At 46.1% G+C, this 24,688-nt stretch overlaps 1 protein-coding gene across 1 annotated transcript in view; it reads left to right on the top strand.

Annotated features, from left to right (window-relative positions):
* PAPSS1 (3'-phosphoadenosine 5'-phosphosulfate synthase 1) overlaps positions 1 to 24,688 on the top strand; it is a 139,524-nt gene that overhangs the window by 1,397 nt on the left and 113,439 nt on the right. Inside the window, exon 2 of the mRNA XM_077278463.1 lies at positions 23,831 to 23,945. Coding sequence (XP_077134578.1) covers positions 23,831 to 23,945 — 115 coding nt within the window. The remainder of the gene's footprint in view (positions 1 to 23,830; positions 23,946 to 24,688) is intronic.

The raw sequence follows: 24,688 nt of genomic DNA, 5'->3' as shown, positions 1-24,688 counted from the left end.
GTTAATGAGATTGTATATTCTAAGGTGATAACTGGTGGTTAGTAGTGCAAACACTCAGGCAGATCCCTGGTGGCTTCCCTTGTGAATTCGGCACATCATACTGGTTCCTCCCCTGCCCAGGGCCGTATTTAGAGTTTCTGCTGCCCTAGGCACTTTTAGTGCTGCCTCCCCCTTTGGTAAGTATGACACTATCGGCAGTGACTTTGGCAAGAATCGCTGATGTGAAAGTCGCCTTTTGCAGCAGATCCGGCAGTTTTTCTGCATGTGCCGCATAACGGATCACTTACAGCAACACTGCGTTCGGCCTCATTCATTCCCTATGGGATTTGCGGCACTTGCCATGATCTGGCAAATGCAGTACCATACCTCCCAACTTTTGAAGAAGGGAAGGAGGTATAAAGTTTGCGGCGCGCGTAGTGCACCGCGGCAAATTTTAGGCCACGCCTCTGACCACACCCATTTCACAACTAGTCACACCCATATCCACGTCCCAACCATAGCCATTTAGCACTGCTGATCACACTGTTTTATATACAATAATTATAAACAAAAAAAAATATGGCCACAGTGCTCCATACTGTATAATGGCCACACATGATGCTCAATACTGTATAACGGCCACCACACATGATGCTCCATACTGTATGATGGCCACACATGATGCTCCATACTGTATGATGGCCACACATAGTGCTCCATACTGTATAACGGCCACACACAGTTCTCCATACTGTATAATGATCCCACATGATGCTCAATACTGTATAATGGCCACACATGATGCTCCATACTGTATAACGGCCACACATGATGCTCCATACTGTATAACGGCCACACATGATGCTCAATACTGTATAATGGCCATTGGCCACACATGATGCTCCATACTGTATAACGGCCACACATGATGCTCAATACTGTATAATGGCCACAGTTCTCCATACTGTATAATGACCCCCCTCCTGTATGCATGGCTCATATTCCCCCCCTGTATGCATGGCTCATATTCCCCCCCCCCTCCTGTATGCATGGCTCATATTCCCCCCCCCTGTATGCATGGCTCATATTCCCCCCCCCCCCTGTATGCATGGCTCATATTTCCCCCCCCCCCCTTCTGTATGCATGGCTCATATTCCCCCCCGTCCCTCTGGCTCTGTCCCGACTCCCGGGGCAGCACCTTCTTCCTGCGTAAGCGGTCAGGTGATACCGCTCATTAAGGTCATGAATATGTGCATTTTCATGACCTTAATGAGCGGTACCACGTGACCGCTCATTCAGGAGCGCTGCAGAAGCCGAGACCAGGCATCGCTGGAGCAGGGTGAGTATCGTCTTCAAAGAGGGTGGATGGAAGGCGGGCGGGCGGCCAGGGGGGGTGGGGTCGGTCGGGAGGTGACCCAGCTTTTATTTAAAAAAACAAAACAAAAAAAAAAACACAACAAACCTTGCTCAGGTGCCGCCCCCTGCATTGTCCCCGCCCTAGGCACGTGCCTAGTGGCAAATACGGCCCTGCCCCTGCACATCTCCGGACGGCGGGGGCCGAGTAGTGATGTCATCGCGACCCCTGTCAGTGTCTGCATCAGGGATGTTAGACGTTGATAGGGGGATGATGGGAGAGGGAGCATAACGCTCCTCTCATCCATGCAATTCAGCTGTATCAGCATCTAGCCTATACAGCTGAACCTATTATGATGGGCGGGGGGCCCCCACTGCTGGCACTGGGCCCCCCGCCTGCTCAGGGGCCCCATAGCACCCGGGTGTCAGAGCAGGGAGATTGAATCTTCCTTCTCTGCCGCAGAATGTAACTATCAGTGTGCTGTGCACATCAATACAGTTGCAGTAGCCTAGCTCTGGGTGGGTCCCCTCAGAGCGCGGGGCCCGGGGCGACCGCCCCCTCTGCTCCCCCGATAGCTAAGCTACTGTTCCCAGCATTAAGGAATTAATCGTTAATCCTGACCACATCTCCTTTGTTAAAATGCAGCTCAAAACTTTCAAGGCCCCTCCATTGTGCTACACTGATGCTTGCAGACACTCAAATATTACACATTTTGACCCATTAGTCCAAAGCACCTGCTGCCATTTTTTTGCTTTTGTCTTCCGTGAAGACCACTTCACCATTTTGAATAGTACATGGGTGCTACTGGTTCCCCTTAGTTGCTGATAGGACTGCTGGACATCTTCCAATATTTAAGGGTAGTAAAGCATGACGTGTCTTTAATTTAGTGTACTAAGTTTCGTTGGCAAACTACTGCGTCTCTGGTCCACAATGTTACCCATGTCCTGGTGCTTCTACAAAAGAACTTGGAAAGTACATTTTTGTTTTTGACATCTTTGGTTGGGACAGACCTTGCTGATGCAGTATAACAATCTCGTGTTTTGTTGGTGTGCTCAGTCTTGCCATGGTGTTTGTCCTGTGACATGAATCTGTCTTCCACAGCCTCACCCTTGTAGCAGAATTTTGCTGTTCCTCACCCACTTTTAGGTCTCGTTAGTTGTGTTTCAACCTACATATGAAAATGATGATCAGTATCATCTGTTTGATATAATCTCATACACCTTATTATAATCCTACATTTGTGCAAGTGCTCCTTGAAGAATTGATGGTGTTTTGCCTGTTTTTAAGTCAAAAGATGGTCACTCCAAATATTGAATTGATTTAGACCATTCTCTCTGGTATCCAGCACCGTTCAGATCCTCTTAGGGTACTGTCACACAGTACCATTTTGATCGCTACGACGGCACGATCCGTGACGTCGCAGCGATCGTATGAATATCGCTCCAGCGTCGTAGACTGCGGTCACACGTTGCAATCACGGCGCTGGAGCGATGCCGAAGTCCCCGGTAACCAGGGTAAACATCGGGTAACTAAGTGCAGGGCCGCGCTTAGTAACCCGATGTTTACAGTGGTTACCAGCGTAAAAGTAATAAAAAAACAAACAGTACATACTTACATTCCGGTGTCTGTCCCCGGCGTTCTGCTTCTCTCCACTGTGTAAGCGCCATAGCCGGCAAGCACAGCGGTGACGTCAGACGTCACCGCTGTGCTCGCTTTCCGGCTGGCAGACGCTCACACAGTGGAGAGAAGCTGAGACGCTGGAGGACAGACACCGGAATGTGAGTATGTACTGTTTGTTTTTTTACGTTTACGCTGGTAACCACGGTAAACATCGGGTTACTAAGCGCGGCCCTGCGCTTAGTTACCCGATGTTTACCCTGGTTACAAGCGAACACATCGCTGGATCGCTGTCACACACAACGATCCAGCGATGTCAGCGGGTGATCAAGCGACGAAAGAAAGTTCCACACGATCTGCTACGACGTACGATTCTCAGCAGGATCCCTGATCGCTGCTGCGTGTCAGACACTGCGATATCGTAACGATATCGCTAGAACGTCACGAATCGTACCGTCGTAGCGATCAAAATGGTACTGTGTGACAGTACCCTTAGGGTTCACACAGGGAGTTTTTGCTGCAGTTTTTTATGCTAATTTTCAGCTGCTTTTTACAGTACCAGCAAAGCCAGATTTCAGAAATCTCATGCACTCACACTGGTTTTTTGTTTGGTCAGTATTTTGTGCTTTGCTGCGTTTTTTGGACATAGAGCATGTCACTTCTTTCAGCGTTTTTGCTGCGTTTTTTCACCAGTTGACTTGAATGGGTGTTGAAAAAAAATAAACAAAAACGCAGGTATCATTATTTCCTGCGTTTTTGCTGCTGAAAATCCAAGGACATTAGCATGAACAAAGAGAAAAAAACCGCACCAAAAACGCACCTAAACCTGCATTTTTGACGCAGCTTCTTTCCTGCCAAGAAGATCAGGTTTTGCTGCAGAAAAAAATAGCTGAAAAAACGCCCTGTGTGAACTTACCCTTATGGGTGACGTCACTGGTTTTCACATTCTGTGGATCACCCTATGCTTTGTGTGAGCCGGGAGGCCCTTTTACCATGTAAGTAGAGAGTCTGAAGGGTGGTGATTAGTGATAATCGAGTGTACTCGTTGCTCCTGTGACCTCCGAGTATTTGTTAATGCTCGGAGATTTAGTTTTCATCTCGGCAGCTGAATGATTTACAGCTATTAGCCAGGCTGAGTACATGTGGGGTAAATCACTAACAAACAACAATACCACATATTTTTTTAGGGGGGAATCGTAAAACATTCAATATGTATATAATAATTTATAATACCACCCTATGTGGAAACCTTATACTGAGGACACGTCAATATACATAGACCTAATTTCCGCAGGAAAAAATGATGTACTAGTCCATAAATAAAAATATATAAAATCTTTATTAAAGACATTTAAAATACAAAAAGATAACATTCACCAGGTGTTTGTCAGTTTACAACTTGTAACAATATAACACCAAGGGCCCCACCCCCACCGGTTACCCCACCATATATAACAACTCAACTATAATGCTTTCTAACAAAGAATAAATACTGGTGCACATGCACCTATCGTATACCACATATATGTGAGATCCACTGCGATATATCCCGCTATGAAAACCTATACAGGGGCTCAGTTAGTAATATATATATATATATATATATATATATATATATATATATATATATATATATATCACACCCTACACCAATATAAGGCACGCACTTATGTAAGGGTATCACAAGGATATCCATATTATAATATTATCAATATCTATATGATTGATTATCAATGTTACCTTAAAAAATATATATAACTAGTGCGACGCCTTATTTTTAACAGGTGCAGGGCGTATAGTCACATACAGATATCAAAGAAATATCCTTATTGTACGAACGCTGTCCGAATGTTGGGTCAAAACTGGCAATGCAAGTGTTTGGGTCGGTGAAAAAAATCGGACTGAACTTGGATGACATTCGAGTGCGTTACTGTATTCATGGACTGACCTAATGGAGAACCATGTCTAAGAAAAAACGATGCCGCTCTGATCAAGCTCTAATCGGACTTTCTCTTACCCCCATGACGGCACCATGGAGAGAGAGGGATCCGCCCTCAGGGACAGGAAACCTACAGGTGAAAAAGGCGGTACCTCTCTCCCACATCAGTTCGGTTTCCTGTCCCTGACGGGGAACCTGCAGCATGATCGTCGTGGGAGAGTGGGAATTGAATCACGCAGTCTTCAACCACATAGTACAATTGTGGGGTCTCCCAGAGATAGACTTATTTGCGAACAACCAAAACCGAAAAACTCGGGCCATTTGTACAATCAACCCGTGCGGGAACCCGGTGACCCTAGATGCCTTTTCAATTCCATGGAACTTTCATCTAGCCTATGTGTTTCCCCCAATTGGGCTAATTCCTTTAGTGTTGAGAAAGATCAGGTAGGACGGACCGAGAGTCATCATGATAGCTCCCTTTTGGCCAAAGAGAGCATGGTTTCCATGGCTAAGGATAATGTCTTTAACAGACCCTTGGGTCCTTCCAGAGATTCCGAACCTGCTGTATCAGGGGCTAGTAAATCACCCGCAAGTAAGGAACTTGCATATGACGGCCTGGAATTTGAAAGGAAGCTTCTAATCAAGAGAGGGTTCTTTTCAAATCTAGTCTCTATTTTTCTGCTAAGTAGAAAGCCAGTGACTACTAGAGCGTATGGGAAGGTGTGGCGGAGATTTTTATCTGTATCAGGTGCCAGTTTATCTGAGGAAATCCGAATTCAGAAGGTACTAGAGTTTCTTCAGAAGGGGCTAGAAAAAGGCTTAGCAACAAGCACACTTAAAGTCCAGGTAGCAGCGCTGGGGGCCATTTACAACTGTGACTTGGCGGGCAACCGCTGGTTTAAGAGATTCATTAAGGCCTCGACCAGGTCTAGACCAGTGGTTCACCATACTACACCTCCCTGGGACCTAAATCTAGTTCTCTCCGCACTAACCAAAGCACCTTTTGAGCCATTGTCCCAAGCCTCTTTAAAAATACTATCTCTCAAAACCTCCCTTCTTGTGGCACTAACGTCAACACGGAGGATTAGTGACATGCAGGCCCTATCAGCATACCCACCTCTGACACGCATACTAGAGGATAGAGTAATCCTTAAAACCGATCCATCCTACCTTCCTAAAGTGGCATCACATTTCCATAGATCTCAGGAGATCTCGTTACCCTCTTTCTGTCCAAATCCCAGAAATAGGAAAGAGGAACATCTACACAAACTAGACGTTAAAAAATGTTTAGTCCAATATCTAGCGGCTACAAGAGACTATAGGAAGGATAGGGCTCTGTTTGTGTTTTCAGGGTCCAAACAAAGGGCATAAGCATCGAAGGCCACACTTGCGAGATGGACAAGGGATGCCATCATCCTCTGTAATGAAGCCATTCCAGAGGAAGTCAGCTCATTCAACTAGATCGGTAGCGACCTCCTGGGCAGAGAGCAGGAGCATCAATTGAACAGATATGTAGGGCAGCCACTTGGTCGTCTCCTTCCACACTCTTTAAGCACTACCAACTAAACCTGACTCCCTCTTCAGACCTCACCTTTGGCAGAAGGGTTCTAGAGGCAGTGGTCCCTCCCTAATGTACATCTATGAAATTCTCTCCGTGGTGCCATCATGGGGGTAAGAGAATATCGTAGTTACTTACCGATAACGGTATTTCTCTGATCCCATGACAGCACCCGTACATTCCCTCCCTTCTCGTGTGAGTGTGAACACTAGAGTTAATCTTAATACTTAGTCACGCGGTGCCTCAGATAAATTATAGTTTTGTTTGATAACATTTAAGTTACAGCTGAAGTTCTGTTAAGGCTCTGTAACCAACTGATGTGGGAGAGAGGTACCGCCTTTTTCACCTGTAGGTTTCCTTTCCCTGAGGGCGGATCCCTCTCTCTCCGTGGTGCCATCATGGGATCAGAGAAATACCGTTATCGGTAAGTAACTACGATATTTGTTTTCCCGGATGTGGAGAAAACAGTCATGCGGCCCTACCCTTAGAGATGGCAGCAGGGACGGCGAGGGTTTGCAATCAGATATCCAAGCTTGGGCAGGAAAGACAACAAACGTACATTCTCAGAGATGGCAGAGAAAACAGACTATAGAATAGGAAGATAGCATTTGAAAAGCAATGTAGATGTACTAATGCAGTATAGATGCTCTGCTGATATGGCCTAGTTAAGACCGCACCATTCAGGATATACAGACTTACTGTATATCCAGCCTGTATCACTGGAAGAGCCACTCCTGCAAGAGAAAAATAAGTTTTACTATACTCACCCCGGGGAGGGGGTTGGCGTCTGTGCGGTCCAGGCCCATGGATGTCACAGGTCCGGGTCTGGTGCCTCCTATATTCTTGCAACGCCGCCCTCCTGCATCTCCATCGCTCCTTCGCACGTGTGCTTCTCTGCTCTGTTGAGGGCAGAGCAAATTCCTGCAGTGCGCAGGCGCCAGGCCTCTCTGAACTTTCCCGGTGCCTGCAGTACTTCTCACCTGGGCAGATGAGTATGCCTGCTGTCAGGATCACACTCAGTCGGAGCAGCCTTTGGAAGTGGGGAATCACCAGAAATAATACACAAGACACGTCTTGTATAGTGTATCACTGGGAAGTCTCTGAAGCACGCCTGCCTTCAATGTGCTATCCCTTCTTTATATAGTTGTATCGGTAGGTTCAGTGGTTATACAAGTTTTGCATGTTTAAACAAAGAGACAAAACAGGAAAGAAAGAAAAAACAGTTTCGTGGGCGGCAGTTTCACAACAAACAGTACAAAGGCAATTCCACAGACAAGAAAAACAGGATTTCATACTATAGCTAAAATGTCCTTGAATGGACAGGTCAATATTTATCACAAATTCTTTTTTGTGGTTCATTGAGGTAACCATTTTTGTTCTGCTCTTCACAATCCCCCCTTTGACATATTCCATTCAAAACCTTGTCATATAGACGATCATTTTAGTCATTCTTTTTGTGATATTACAACAAAAAAAAACAAAAAAACTTTATATTCTCGCATCCATTACACACAATTTATTTGTGCATACCGAGATACCCTTGAGTACAACCTTGAATAATACATATATAATTACAATAACCATAACTGTATGTATTAGGCTTTGCATAATCCCGGTAACCCACCCACCGATCCCTCTGAACCAATTGGCCGGGTTAAGAAAAGAAAAGGTATCTGACCACCAGCTATCCTTATTTTGGTCATTGTCTTTGTCATACTGATCCCTGAGTCGTTGTACGTCTTCTAATTTAAATCTCATACTCATAGTACTATTTGGGTCTATATAATGACAGCAGGTGGGTCCGATGATTTGACACATACCCCCTTGTGAGGCAGTTAGGTAATCCAATACCAGGGTATGTTGGTTAGTGACTATTATAAGCTGATTCTGTACAGCTATACTAGTATTTAATATGTCCAATATATCCCAAATCTGGTCATCTAGATAATCCGTGGCTCTAACTAATTTATCCCACATCTGTGTTAACATTATTAACATCAATATCATGAGTCTTATACTGCTTTTTTGCAATGGCTTGCATGTATCCATGATGCCTTTCCTTCAAGCTTGACTGCTGTTGGAGTTGTTAACAGGACTTGGAAAGGTCCGTCAAATCTCGGTTCCAGAGTCTTTCTGGTGTGTCTTTTCACGTAGATTTGATCACCAGGTTCCAACTTGTGGCCTCCTTTGAGATTTTCTGGATCTGGAAGGGAAGCAAAAACTTGCGAATGCACTTTAGTTAAACGTTTTTGTAATTCTTGTACATAAGCAGTTAAAGTCTCAGTATTCAACATCAGTTGTTGTGGAAAATAACAACCCAAATTTGCTGCTCTACCAAAAAGAATCTCATGTGGTGACAGCTTAGCCTTCCCCCTTGGGGCGTTTCGGATGGAATACAGGGCAAGTGGTAGACACTCGGTCCAAGGCTTTCCTGTTTCTGCCATGGCCTTCTGGATTTTTAATTTTATTGTTCCATTTAATCTTTCCACTTTACCTGAACTCTGTGGGTGATACGGAGTGTGAAACTGGTTTTCTACTCCCAACATTTTCATAACATTCTGGAATATTTCCCTAGTAAAATGGGTACCCCTATCTGACTCGATCACCTCAGGCATGCCGTAACGGGGTATCAGTTCATGTGCTATTTTAATGGCAGTAGTTTTTGCTGAGGCTTTACGAACTGGATAAGCCTCTGGCCACCCTGAGAACATGTCCACACACACAAGCACATATTCGTATCCATTGTACCTAGGAAGTTGGATGTAGTCGATCTGGAGTCTTTGAAAGGGATACAGTGGTCTTACATGATGCTTGGTTGGGGTTTTAATTGTCTGACCTGGATTGTGTGCCAGGCATATAGCGCATGCAGCACACCTGTTCCGAGCAAAATTACCAAAGCCTGGAGCCAACCACCTTTCTTTTACCTTGAGCGTCATACCATTTGCCGACACATGCGTGGGTAGGTGGAGGTCACTTGCCACTGCGGGGTACCAGGCTCTGGGTAAACACAACAAAGTTCCTTTTTTCCATAATCCTTGCTGATCTTCTGCCCCTTTTTTCTGCCACTGCCCTCGTTCTTCGTCGTCTACCTGTTTCTGAGCTTCCTTCAATCTCTCCTCATCATCTTCAGAGCTATCTAGTGTGTGGGCATGATGTAAGGGTTTACGTGCTGCCTGTTTTGCTGCTTTGTCGGCTTTATCGTTACCCCTGGCTTCCTCGGTGTCGAGTCTCACATGTGCAGCTACCTTTATCACCGCTATTTCTTTCGTTTCTTGTGCTGCCTCCAGAATCTGTCTAATGAGGGAGGCATGTTTAACAGGTTGGCCTGAAGCAGTCATATAACCTCTGGCTCTCCATATTACGCCAAAATCGAAAATAATGCCATGTGCATATCTAGAATCAGTGTATATGTTTGCTGTCTGATCTTTGGCTATTTTTAGAGCTTCAACCAATGCCGTAAGTTCTGCTTCTTGTGCAGACTGATTAGCAGGGAGAGGTTCTGCTTTCAGAACTTCATGCTGAGTTACTACCGCATAACCTGTATGAAATTGTCCATTCATATCTGCATATCTACTGCCATCTATGAAAAGTTCAAATGTAGCATTACAGAGTGGCTTGTCACGTACATTACATAAGCCCTGAGTCTCTTGTTCCATTAATTGTACACAATCATGCATTGACTTTGATGGGTCAAAGGAGTTGGAGAGTGCAGTTTCCTCAGTATGGATGGTACCCCCCTCAGACTCTAAAGGGAGCAAAGACGCGAGATTAAGAGTCTGAATCCTGGCAAAGGAAATGTTGGGCGGCAGTAGTAGGGAACATTGGAGACGGAGGTGTCTGGCCATTGAAATATGTTTAGGTTGGACCTGGTTAAGAATGCCATGTACATCATGAGTGGTCTGAACTAGAAGTGGGTGATCAAGAACAATCTCAGAAGCTTTATCTAATAACAGTGAAATTGCGGCTACTACTCTTAGGGTACCGTCACACAGTACCATTTTAATCGCTACGACGGCACGATCCGTGACGTCGCAGCGATCGTATGAATATCGCTCCAGCGTCGTAGACTGCGGTCACACGTTGCAATCACGGCGCTGGAGCGATGCCGAAGTCCCCGGTAACCAGGGTAAACATCGGGTAACTAAGCGCAGGGCCGCGCTTAGTAACCCGATGTTTACCCTAGTTACCAGCGTAAACGTAAAAAAAACAAACAGTACATACTTACATTCCGGTGTCTGTCCCCGGCGTTCTGCTTCTCTCCACTGTGTAAGCGCCATAGCCGGAAAGCACAGCGGTGACGTCAGACGTCACCGCTGTGCTCGCTTTCCGGCTGGCAGACGCTCACACAGTGGAGAGAAGCTGAGACGCCGGGGACAGACACCGGAATGTAAGTATGTACTGTTTGTTTTTTTTACGTTTACGCTGGTAACCACGGTAAACATCGGGTTACTAAGCGCGGCCCTGCGCTTAGTTACCCGATGTTTACCCTGGTTACAAGCGAACACATCGCTGGATCGCTGTCACACACAACGATCCAGCGATGTCAGCGGGTGATCAAGCGACGAAAGAAAGTTCCATACGATCTGCTACGACGTACGATTCTCAGCAGGATCCCTGATCGCTGCTGCGTGTCAGACACTGCGATATCGTAACGATATCGCTAGAACGTCACGAATCGTACCGTCGTAGCGATCAAAATGGTACTGTGTGACGGTACCCTTACACAAAAAGGTGCGGCTCTAGCTACAGGGTCCAGATGAGCTGATATGTATGCCACCGGTCTCTGTTTGTTTCCATGTTTTTGTGTGAGCACCCCTGTAGCATGTGAGGATATCTCAGCTGCCATCAATTGAAAAGGTTTAGTGTAGTCTGGGAGTCCCAAAGCCGGAGCTGATACCAGTGCTGTTTTCAAAGAGGAAAATGACTGTTTAGCCTCTTCACTGAGTGAATATGGTGTGTTGGCAATACAGTCATATAAAGGCTGCATGAGTTGACTTGCATGTATGATCCACTGTCTACAGTGTGAAACAATACCCAGGAAAGCACGCAGCTGTTTGTGATTCCTGGGTTCAAGCATGTTACGTATGGCTTCCGTACGTTGAGGTGTGAGGTGTCTGATGCCCTGTGATATGCAGTGACCTAAAAACACGACTGTTTGTTGACAAGCCTGGAGTTTCTGTCTATTTACTTTACAGCCTTCTTGCGCTAGGAAAATTAAGAAATTAACAGTTGAGGTAACTGCCGTCTGCTCATCAGGGCAACAAATAAGTAAGTCATCTACATACTGTAGAATGACTACTCCTGGTTCTGGGATGAAATTTTTTTAGCACGGTCTGCATTGCTTCAGAGTACAAAGTTGGTGAGTGTACCATACCTTGTGGCAATCTTGTCCATGCTAATTGTTTACCCTTGAATGTAAAGGCAAACAAATGCCAACAGTTCTTATGTAGTGGCACAGAAAAAAATGCGTTTGATAAGTCAATTACCGTAAAATATGCAGCAGTGCTGGGAATTTGAGACAGTAAGGTATGAGGATTCGGTACCACAGGGGTGACCGGTGCCAAAACCTTATTGATTTCCCGTAAGTCGTGCACCATGCGATATTTCACCATAGTTTCTTTGGAGGACACTTTCTTTTTAACAGGATATAAGGGTGTATTGGCGGGTGACCTGATTTCTACCAAAACACCTTGTAACACATAATCCTGAATTTGTTGAGAAATCGCCAGTTCTTGCTGGGCGCTGATGGGGTATTGCCTAAGCTGAGGTAAAATGGTTCCCGGGGCAGTTTCTAACAGTATAGGAGCTACTGATAAAAACCCTACATCAGTGTCTCCTTTTGCCCATAGGCTGTCAGGAACCCGAGACAAGTCAATTTTTGCTTGTTGAGTGCAAATTTCGGGAAAATCCTCCATTGCCTGTATTCTAACATATGGTTCCAGAGTTTCTGCATCTTCAGGGATGGTCAGCATAACTGTGCCATCTTCTCTAAAATGGATGTTTGCATGCATTTTACTTAAGACATCAGTACCCAACAAGCAGGTAGGTGCACCTTTAGCAAATACAAATTTGGATACAAAAGTTTTAGGGCCAAAGCTCACATTTAAAGGTTTTGTAAAGGGCAACGCCTGAATTTTACCATCATACCCTTCTGCATATGTAACCTTTGAGGATATATTGTCAGGATATGGTAAAAAGTCCTGATTTAAAATGGAGGATGTTGCTCCCGTATCTATCAGAAAAGGTACATTTTTACCCTCAACCTCAACTTGTATTATTGGTCTTCTAGAAGGAAGAGAGACCTGCATAACTTTCAGTCATTCTGAGCTGTCTGTTTGATCAGGCACTGGGTTATTTATCCTATTTTTGGGTACAAAGGTTCCTGAATCTATATCTGCTTTTCTCTTCCTACATTCCCTTTGGAAATGTCCTGGCTTCTTACAGTAATGACAAGTAAACTTTTGATTAGCAGAGCCAGTATTAGCCTGTGCAATTCTTACTGGCTTAGAATTTTCTCTTAAGTCCATTTCTATCCCTACAGCTTTCTGTCTAGCCAGGTGTGGGTCTTCCAAGGTTCTCCAATCAGGGGTTGCGGCCTTAAGCTTTTCCTTCACTTTTGGAGACAATCCATCTATAAAGGTTTTTGTAACTAACCTCATCATTCCTGGAGCGGTTAGATCCATGCCTTCATCTCTGAAATTATTTTCTACACTTAGATAATATTCGTCTACTGATTGTCCAGATTTCTGAGCCACCACTCCCGTTGTTCCTCTCTGCCTCTGTCTCTCCCTCATGAAAACCATTAAGTGATCTACAAATTGCGTACCTGATTCTATCGTTTGTAAGGCACCATCTCCTGCTTGGGGCCTATGTACCTGTAGATTTGCTAATAGCTCCTGGAAGAGTCCAGGAGTCATTTTCATTCTACATAATTCTTCTCCATCTGCCCAAACTCCTGCGTGAGTCTGCATAATTTGCTGTATATATTGTGCAAATCTAACTGGACACTGGGTGGGATCTGGTGCGTTATGCAAGAGAGACATGCCTTCAGCGGGGGACCAAGGGAAATATTGTCGAGTTTGGTGGTATCTTGTTCCCATTACTCCGTCAGCACCAGGTTCCCTAAAGGGTCTTGGTACTACCCTAACAGGGGCAAGTACAGCGCCATGTCTAGATGTACCACAGGCTAGGCAATCATTTCTCCAGTCTGGATTTTGTTGTCCACAGTGCGGACATACCCATCCTCCTGGTCCGGCTAAACTTTGAGGTGGTGTTTGGAGAAAAGATGGGGCATGTGGGTTAAGGTATGGGGGTGGGGTATTTTTAGATTCCACATTTTGTTTTTCTCCACAGCCTGCGGGTCTAATACACCACTTTTTACTCTGTTGATTATATGTCCATCCCTCATTTTCTGCTACCCTAGAGACATCAATCAATGCTTGGATCTGATCTATCCATTTCTTGTCTCTGATTATGCCTTTTTTTTCTTTCCTGAATTCCTTCCCATAGTTTTCTACTAAAAGCTTCTGCCCTAGTAACTCCAAACTTACTAAAAATCTTTCTCAGCCCCTTAGTGGCATCTTCACCACTTCTCTCCTTTATGATAGTATAGATATCTAATTCTTCTGGTTCCGACTTTGTTTGCTTATTCCCCATTTTCTTATCCTGAGCTTTCTTGCCCTAGGTGGCGTTTGGGTATGAGAATACCTCGTTACCTTCTTCCTAGGGAGCTAGGATGTTTAAACTGTGTTGATGTAAGAAAATCCTGATTCCTACACCTATAGCAAACACAAATGCAACCAGACAGAAAAAGAAACATACAACGTATCTTGTCCCAGGCTAATTTATCTGTCCTGGGCTCATACTATCATACACAACGTATTCTTGTCCCAGGCTAATTTATCTGTCCTGGGCTCATACTATCATACACTTATCCGTCACCAGGTTTTTGTCAAAGACAGGATCAGAGATTGAACATAGGCGCGGAGGTCTCCCCGAAAGGACGCAACCACGTTGCCCAGTGGGACAGTCACTTCTTCTGTTTCAACACCCTGGGCGGCTTATAGGGCTATTCCCAACTTCCACACACCTTTTATTCACATTCACTCTCATTCAATGCCGTACTCCGTGAGGTGATCAATTCCTAAATAGTTCAAGAACCCGAGCTATAGGTATCCTCCTCTACTAGAACTACCCGCTAAAGAACACGACACAGAAAATCTTACGGACAGTGCAGGGCAGATATAAGAGATCTAACAGTGTCTCTTACCTGGCCAGGTTTTTGTTCATCTGCCGTCCATTATCCCAGATTTTCTTTTCGTTCGTATTCTGCCGGTGTTCTTGAAGGAGTACACAGACCTCGGGTCCCTGTTCAGGCGCCAGGAAATGTCAGGATCACACTCAGTCGGAGCAGCCTTTGGAAGTGGGGAATCACCAGAAATAATACACAAGACACGTCTTGTATAGTGTATCACTGGGAAGTCTCTGAAGCACGCCTGCCTTCAATGTGCTATCCCTTCTTTATATAGTTGTATCGGTAGGTTCAGTGGTTATACAAGTTTTGCATGTTTAAACAAAGAGACAAAACAGGAAAGAAAGAAAAAACAGTTTCGTGGGCGGCAGTTTCACAACAAACAGTACAAAGGCAATTCCACAGACAAGAAAAACAGGATTTCATACTATAGCTAAAATGTCCTTGAATGGACAGGTCAATATTTATCACAAATTCTTTTTTGTGGTTCATTGAGGTAACCATTTTTGTTCTGCTCCTCACACTGCGCAGGAGCGCAATGCCGGGGACTGATGAAGAAGCAGGAGGGCGGTGTTGCAAGAAGATGGGAGGCAGTGGACTCGGACCTGCAACGCCCATGGGACCTGACCCCCCCCCCCCCCCCGGGTAAATGTAATATAACTTAGTTTTCTTAATTTGCAGGTTAGATTGGGGGCTTATCTACAGCATTATAGAATGCAGTAGATAAGACCTGAAAGGCAGTGGCTAATATCGGCCAAAACAGGTGACCGGTTCGCTTTAAACTAGGAGCAGTTTACAAACTGGGGTCTGGACATAAAAGAAGGACTGAAGAATGCAGAATGAAACTGCAATTTCAGTTAACTAAAGGTGATCAGTAACATCTGGAACATCATTTTTTTTCCATGTCAGACATGTCACTTGTCACATGTCGCTTTTTTTAATTGTAAAGTTCTGCCATACCTTTGTGCCTGTTTGTCTCAAAGTCTGTTTCTAGTAAGGTAATAAATTGTAAGAACTGCCTATATTACTGTCTGTTTACACTGCGTATGTTACGTTACAGGCAGGTCATTGTAATTTGTCATAGTGATTTCTTGTTTGCTTTGGTTATGAGGCAGGTGACCTTGAACGTTTTAAGGTGGAGATGTAATGGTGCAGACCATGTTCCTTGTTCTTTTCTTGTTCTTGTGGTTCTCTTTGTCAGGCAGTACATAATTTATACATTTGGCATTTCTTTATGAACAACCATTCCATTCATGAGTCGTGAATAACACATCTGTAAAATTGTTGGGAAAAGTTCAATGCACTTGTGGGCATGACCTAGTAAGTTCAGTAGTCAAGTCAGCAGTCTTCCCCATGATTGTGGAGCCTACTAAGTCTAAGGGACCTTTATAAATGCTTAGGAAGCCTTTGTAGGTGTTTTTTGTTAATAATTCTATTTTACTGAGATAATGACTTTTCTCCTACGCCTCATTGGGGGACACAGGACCATGGACCATGGGTGTTATGCTGCTGCCACTAGGAGGACACTAAGTAAACAGAAAGATTAACTCCTCCTCTGCAGTATACACCCCTTCACTGGATACAATTTCAACCAGTTCTTGCTTAGTGTCTGTAGGAGGCACTTGGGTCTGTTTTCAGGCCCCAACTTTCTTATTTTAATTTTTATTTTAAAGTTTTTAGTTTTCTGTAAATTTTTAATTTTTTACTTAACGGAGTGAAGGGGGCGACGGGTTCCTTTTTTTATAGGGTCCGCTCTCCCCCGAACCATCAACAGGCGAGCACGGCGAGTATACCTCCCCGTCCCTCTCCTGCGACGTATGGGGCACGCCTAATCTACGCTAGGGCGACGGTTCCTATACGGTCCCGATCTCCCCCCTGTAAGATGGCGAGCACATGGAGTTTACCTCTTATGTGCATCTCCCGGGCTCCACCACACTCAAGCCCTCATCTTGGCGTCTCGTAGTCCCCACAGTAGCCGTAAGCCCCCTGTGGCAGGCGCAGAAGAACCCTGCAAAAATCTCCATGCGGCAGGCACAGCTGTAAGTCCCCTGAGAAGGCAAGCATGCTTCAGGAGGCTCTCCGTCCCCCGACACAGGGAGGATCGATTGAGCTGGAGGTGGTCCCTCCTTTGGTGAGTACTATCTTCCTCACGCTACCGGCGTGGGAAGAAGCGGTCCGGGTCCCTGGGGAGAGGTACCGCTGGCTAGATGCCAGCGACGATCGTTAGGCGCGGCGTCGCGGCCGCCAGAGCGCTTCGTCGGCCGGCTCCACTAATTTAGTCCCCGGCTTCTCCAGCCGGACTAGGCCGCAGTTCAAAAAACCCGCCCACGCCGGAGCCCCGCCCACTGTTCAGGCGCTTCTCGTTTTGAATGAGAAGAGCCCTGCAATTCTCGGGCGCCATCTTGGGACTCCACTGCTACAGGGAAATACAGCCGAAAATGCTACCTCCCTCTCTTCCTCCCTGGGGACACCAGTTCAGGACCGTGGGTAAGCTGCTCCGCTGCATAGGGAAAAGCTTAACCCCCTTCCCTGCTCACATAACTGCTACTGCGGTTTATCGGAGATAGACATTCACTATGTCTCAATCTATGGAAAAAAGGGGACGAAAAAGCACACTGTATTTTTTACCATTTGTGCCACTTGCAAGTCTGCCTTGCCAAGTACCCACAGTCCCCCCTTGTGCCAGAACTGTGACCTGGCCAGTGCGCAGCCTCCTTCTGCCGCCACTTCCTATGTCGTCTCCTGAGTGGGCCGCGCACGTTCAGTGGAATCCTGGGTCCTCCTTAAACCAGAATTCACCTCCGTCGGCTGCGACGGAATCTGATAACGGCGCGGGGCTGTCCGACCACAGGGGGCGCACCGTTGTATGGGACTCCCGGGGTTCCAGGAAAAGGACCTTTTCCCCATCTCCCGTACACGCGCGAGCTTCAGCTTCTGCAAGCTCATTTTCTCGCTCCCCCTCCCCTGAGAGTCGCAGCGTACAGGGTTCAGTATATGAGTCGGAGGAATCTTTAACCCAGACTCCTCTATTGGTCAGGCATTAATGGTGGACAATGAATCTGCTTCCTCTCAGGAACACGTTGTATCTTTTAAGAAGTCTCCATAATCACCCTGAGTTTCAGGATATTATCCAAAACACAGGGAGCAGAAAAGCGCTTTACGGCTCAAAAAGCCACGGAAGCTAAATATCCTTTCTCACGGGATCTGGTGAAGGGCTTATTTCTTTCTCCTTCTGGATCCTGCCGTGTCGCGGCTTGCATCCAAAACAATCTTCTCTCTGTCAGACGATTCATCAGTCAAAAACCCTTCTGACCGCCAGATTGATTATTTGGCTCGCTCAGTCTTTGAAGTCTCAGGAGCAGCCCTCCTTCCATCCTTTGCAGCTACCTGGGTAGCTAAGGCAATGGTGACCTGGGCTGAGGTGTTGAGTAATCTTCCCCCAGAGACGGCCAGACTAGCTAACAAGTTAGCTCAGGCCGGAGATTTTGTCGTTAGCGCCTCCATAGATGCGGCTAATTGCGCAGCGCAAGCGGCTGCTAACGCAATTTCCATCGGGGGGGGCCCTATGGCTCCGCGATTGGCGAGCAGACTCTGCTTCCAAAAAGTCGCTGACCTCTCTTCCTTACCAAGCGGGTCGTTTAATTTGGGGGAAAACCTAGACCAAATCATTTCTGACGCTACCGGTTTAAAAAAAAAAAAAAAGTGAATTTCTTCCCCAGCACGGAATCAGCAGCAGTTTCGATTCCGGTCATTTCGTAACAACTCCAGTTTGTCGTACTCTTCCCCTGGTTCGGGACGTCGGGACAACAGAACTTCCCAGGTCTCATACAGACCAAACCGTTCCTGGAAACCCGGACCCAGGCTGTCTGCCCCTGAGCCGTCCGCATCCCTTAAACCTTCACAATGACTCGTTGGCGTGTCCGGCTGACACCGACAACGTAGGCTGATGCCTTCTTTCGTTCCGTCAACAGTGGCTCTCGGTCGTTCACGACGAGTGGGTCAGAGAGCTCGTGTCTTCCGGATACAAAATCGAGTTTTTTCTCTTCACGCCATACAGGCGCTTCAAAAGGACGGTGTCATCACTCCAGTCCCTCGTGACCAAAGGTTCACGTGGTTTTACTCCAACCTTTTCGTGGTCCCAAAGAAGGACGGGACTCTACGGCCCATACTGGATCTCAAACTGCTAAAACAAATTCGTACGGGTCCGACACTTCAGGATGGACCGCCTCCGTTCCGTTGTCGCGTCCCTGGAAAAAGGAGAGTGCCTTGCATTCATAGACATCAAAAGATGCCTATCTACATCCCAATTTTTCCCTCTCATCAGCAGTTCCTGCTCTTTGCAGCCCAAGAAGTACACTTCCAGTCTGTGGCCTTGCCCTTCGGACTTGCCACCGCCCCCAGAGTCTTCACAAAGGTCATGGCGGCTGTCATGGCCATTCTTCACGCTCGGGGAGTGGTAGTCCTGCCATATCTGGACGACCTATTAATCAAAGGTCCGTCCCAGTCTACCTGCGAGGAGTCGGTGAGCATCACCGTGGATTCTCCTTCTCGCCTGGGTTGTAAGATCAACTTCGAGAAATCATCTCCAGTGCCGGCCCAGCAAATCTGCTTCCTGGGCATGATTTTGAACTCTTCCCGCGGGCTGGTCATTCTCCCTCCAGAGGAGGTTCTATCCTTACAACAGGGAGCGCGCAGGCTCTTCCGCCCAGTCCCTCACTCCATTCGCTTTGCGATGCGCATCCTCGAAAAAATGGTTGCGGCGATGGAAGCCATTCTGTTTGCGCAGTGCCATCCCCGTCCCTTGCAACAGGCGCTCCTTGTAGCCTGAGACAGAAGCCCGGTTCCTCTCGACCGTCGCTTTCATCTACCCCCACAGGTCAGGCAGACCCTCAGGTGGTGGACACTACAGTCTTACTTGAACCAAGGGAAATCCTTTCTTCCTGTGCGCTGGTTAGTGGTGACTACCGATGCCAGCCTTTTTGGCTGGGGTGCAATTTTTATTCACCACACGGCACAGGGTCGTTGGTCCACGACATAGTCACGTCTCCCAATCAATATCCTGGAAATTTGAGCGATTATTCTCGCTTTACACAACTTTCACCAACCTTCTCGCAGGTCATCCCATCAGAATTCAATCCCACAACGCCACAGCCGTGGCGTACATCAACCACAAGGGGGAACCCGCAGCAGAGCAGCCATGCGCGAAGTCTCCCACATCCTGCGCTTGGCAAAGACCAATCACTCGCTCATATCGGCGATCCACATACCGGGCGTGGAGAATTGGGAAGCGGACTTCCTCAGTCGCCAAAGTCTTGCTTCGGGCGAGTGGTCCCTCCATCCGGAAGTTTTCCAGCAGATTTGCCTTCGCTGGCTGACGCCGGATGTGGATCTCATGATCTTGAGGTTCAACAACCAGGTTCCCCAGTTCATTGCCCGTTCCCACGATCCTCGCGCCATCGGGGTAGATGCCCTGGTTCTGTCGTGGCATCCGTTCCAGCAGCCATACATTTTTCCGCCCCTTCCTCTGCTTCTGAGAGTCATCAAAAAGATCAGAGCAGAGGGGAGACCGGTGATTCTCGTCGTGCCCGACTGGCCGCGCCGAGCATGGTACGCGGAACTCGTCCAAATGGTGGCCGACACCCCCTGGCGCCTTCCAGATCGCACGGACCTTCTCTTCCAGGGCCCAATTTGCCATCAGAACTCTGGGACCCTGTCTTTGACGGCGTGGCCGTTGAATCCTGGATTTTAGCCCAAGCCGGATTCTCTCCGGGGGTCCTTCTACCATGATTCGCGCTAGGAAACCCGTATCCATGCGCATTTATCATCGCACCTGGCGTATCTTTTTTTCATAGTGCAATACCCATGGACGTTTGCCCTTAGTCTTTTCCATTCCGTCCATTCTGGAGTTTCTCCAATCAAGTTTAGAGTCAGGCCTTGCCCTAAGCTCGCTCAAGGGACAAGTGTCCGCCTTGTCTGTTCTATTCCAACGAAGGATCGCTTCCAGACTGCCGGTTAAGACGTTCATCCAAGGAGTCTCCCAGGTGGTCCCTCCCTATAGAATGCCTTTGGCGTCATGGGATCTTAACTTGTTTCTCGGAGTTCTTCAGGAGGCCTCTTTCGAACCATTGCAGGACATCTCTCTCACCCTCCTCTCATCGAAGGTGGTCTTTCTAGTGGCAATTACGTCAATTAGGAGAGTTTCTGAGTTGGCGGCTCTCTCTTGCCCACCCCCCCCCCCTTTTCTGAATTTTTTACCCAGATAAGGTGGTTTTGAGAACCTCTCCCGAGGACATTGTCTTGCCGTCTTTCTGTCCTGCACCTACTCATTGTATCGAGAAAGCTCTCCATACTCTGGATCTGGTTTGAGGTGCATATCTCGCACGGCTCCCTTCCGTAAGTCGGATGTCCTCTTCGTGCTTCCGGAGGGACATAGGAAGGGTCTACCTGCCTCAAAGGCCACTCTAGCCAAGTAGATTTGTTCCGCTATTCAGGAATCCTATCGTGTCAGGAACACTCCTGTCCCACCTGGGATTCAGGCGCATTCCACCCGGTCGGTCGGTGCTTCTTGGGCCATTCGGCACCAGGCGTCCACACATCAGCTTGTAAAGCTACGACTTAGTCCAGTCTGCATACTTTCACGAAGCACTACCTCATCCATACTCAGGCTTCGGCAGAAGCTGCCCTCGGCAGGCGTATTCTGCACACATCGGTACCTCAGTAAGCTGGTGGTACATGGGGTATTAGCATATTGCTCCCCACCCAGGGACTGCTTTTGTACGTCCCATGGTCCTGTGTCCCCCAATGAGGCGTAGGAGAAAAGGAGATTTTTGTGTACTCACCGTAAAATCTTTTTCTCCGAGCCACTCATTGGGGGACACAGCACCCACCCTGTTAGCCTGTTTTGGCTTGTTGTTACTTCTTTGGTTTTGACATAGTTTGTCTTTGTTCATGCTCCTACTGCTTTACTACCGAACTGGTTGAAATTGTATCCAGTGAAGGGGTGTATACTGCAGAGGAGGAGTTAATCTTTCTGTTTACTTAGTGTCCTCCTAGTGGCAGCAGCATAACACCCATGGTCCATGGTCCTGTGTCCCCCAATGAGTGGCTCGGAGAAAAAGATTTTACGGTGAGTACACAAAAATCTCCTTTTGGGCTTTTCTTTGGCTGTAAGCCATAATCATCAACATTAACAGAAATAAACACTTGAAATAGATCACTCTGTTGGTAATGACTCTAATATGAGTTTCATTTTTTGTATTGCAGAACTGAAATAAATTAAGTTTTTGATAATCTAATTTTGAGAGAAGCACATGTTCCATTATTCTTTAGGGACACAATGTTTTCTGGACCAAGTAGATTTAAAAAACAAACTTCCATCATACCCATTACACTCTCACTGTCACATATTCTATAACCTCACATCTTTGTCCTGTTATATATACTTCCATGCACAAGACTTAGGCTACTTTCACACATCAGTTTTTTGCCATCAGGCTCAATCCGGCAAATTTTGCAAAAAAACGGATCCTGCAAAAGTTGCTGCCGGATCCGTTTTTTTCTCATAGACTTGTATTTTACGACGGATTGCGACGGATGGCCTCATGTTTCATCCGTTTTTCACCGGATCCGTTGAAAATTTATTTTCCGGCTGCTGGAGAAAACAGACATAGTAACGTTTTTTGTGTCCGTCGAAAAAACGGACAGCGACGTATCCGGCGGCCTCCGGCGTTTGCTTTAATGGAGGCCTATGGTGCCGGATCCGTCAAATGACTGAATCCGGCAACGGATTCCATTTTTTTTTTTAAATTGCGCATGTTCCAGAAAAAGGATTTGTCGCATCATTTTTTCGCAATTTGTGACGAATCTGTTTTTTTCAAAATTCGCCGGATTGAGCCTGACGGCAAAAAACTGATGTGTGAAAGTAGCCTTACTGTTCTGTACGTTACAACCAAGCTTGAGCACATGTGAAAAAAACAGAACAGTTTTCTGCTCCCCGACTTCATTTTCTGTAGGATGTTGTTACAACAGTATCATTCTGTAATGCTGTAGATAGGTCCCCGATGTATCCTGAAAGATGAGAAACAGAGGTTAGATTATATTCACCCAGGGGTGGTCCCACTGCAGTCCGGTCCGATGGGCGTCGCGATCCGGTCCGGGGCCTCCCATCTGACGTCCTCTTCTTGTAGTCACGCTTCGGCGCAGGCGTACTTTGTCTGCCCTGTTGAGGGCAGAGCAAAGTACTGCAGTGCGCAGGTGCCGGGAAAGGTCTCTACATGCACAGTCATACAGGGAAGACTGTCAAACACCAGTAGGACTGCCCACTGGACTCGAATCCCTACAAACACCAGGGATTTCAAGGAATAAAATCCAAGTTTTACAGAAAAATGTGTGTTAATTTGATCAGCTCCCCCTGCTCACTAACATCTTGCCTGCTGATCAGATACCATTTTCAACATGACAGGTTCCCTTGTAATATTTCAAAATCAGGAAAGCAATGCTACTTTGACACTAAACAGGTCACTTATTATCTGTGCCATTTGGTACACACAGTTGAAATGAATTTGTAATATTGCCGTTAAGACAACCATATGCCATGTCCGAGTATGCATGTGTTCTCAGCAGGGAGAGGAAAAATACGGTAATTCACTGGGAGAGATCTGTGGGGCCGCTTCTGAGAACAAAAGGATCCAGTGTCATGTCCAATTGTTCTTCTTTTTTTTTTTTTTTTAATTTTCTGACCGATTCCCTCGGACCAGTCTGACACCCCCTATAAACATTGTATGGTTGACTCTTTGAAAAATGGTGGGTTTGGTTTTAAATCATTGCATAGTAGTTTTGTTGGCTTTCTTATTTTTACTGAAAGGTAGAATTTTTATGTTTGTGAAAGTTTATTCTTTGCGGCGCAAAAAAAGTTTTATTTTTGTATGTTTCAAATACCAATAGTATTACAATAGTAGTGTACTGTAAAAGTACAGGGAAGTTTGTAAAATACCCTGGTTTAATATTTTTCAATTTTATGTTAATTTTTTTTGCATTTTGTTTGTAGAATAGTTTTTTCAATCTTAACTTCCCATGTAGATTATACATAGTGGGAATCCTTTCTGAAACCTTTTTTTTTTCCCCCTTCTATAGGGAATGCAGCGGGCCACCAATGTTACCTACCAAGCTCACCATGTCAGCAGGAACAAGAGAGGACAAGTTCTTGGAACAAGAAGTGGATTTCGGGGTTGCACAGTGTGGCTAACCGGTACACTGTTAATTGGTTATACGCTATAAATATGGGCAGTGGCTGTGACATCAATATGGACGACCACCCATGTTTATGAGCACTAAATGCCGATTATTGTATAGAATCTGCTATGGTGTTAGTCGAAATTAGTGGTAAAATGGAATTGGCTATAAGTAGAAATAATTTAGGAATTTTTATAGCTGCAAATAGAAGTACTGCTGTGAACACACTATAGTGCTATACAACAGATCTTCTATTAGATCCTCTAGCAGTAAATGGATAATATTCCACTGTATAGATGTGTACACCCTTACTTTTTCTTGAATTTAGCTAACAACTTTAGTTCCTCACAAAATATAGTCCATTACATTATAATCATCGGCACTTGCGGTCCTGGGATTCTCGGCGGTTGTTGCGACATGTGACCCCATCACCCAATCAGGGCTGCTGTCACTGTCCCCGCCTTCACACGAATTGAACATGAAGAGGAAGTTCGGGCTGCAGCTGAACTGACTGCCTCTTCATATCCAATTTATTTGAGTTGAAGTCTCTGAAAATAAGCAACTCTCCTGCTTTCACCCATATGGAATCAGTGTAGGCTACTCTGTAGTCTGTTCCAGCATCTGAGGTAACAGGACCACTGCAGCCTGTGATTGGCTGCAGCAGAAAGTTACTGGCATGACAATTTATCTTTTTTTTTTTTTTTTCAATTCTTATTTCTGGCTTCAAGCTATTGCATTGGTTGACACCTAAAAAATGAA

The sequence above is a fragment of the Ranitomeya variabilis genome, chromosome 1 (assembly GCF_051348905.1).
Source record: "Ranitomeya variabilis isolate aRanVar5 chromosome 1, aRanVar5.hap1, whole genome shotgun sequence".
Classification (NCBI taxonomy): domain Eukaryota; kingdom Metazoa; phylum Chordata; class Amphibia; order Anura; family Dendrobatidae; genus Ranitomeya; species Ranitomeya variabilis.
Note: the sequence above shows the minus strand (reverse complement) of the source record. Positions and strands in the feature narration are given on the sequence as shown.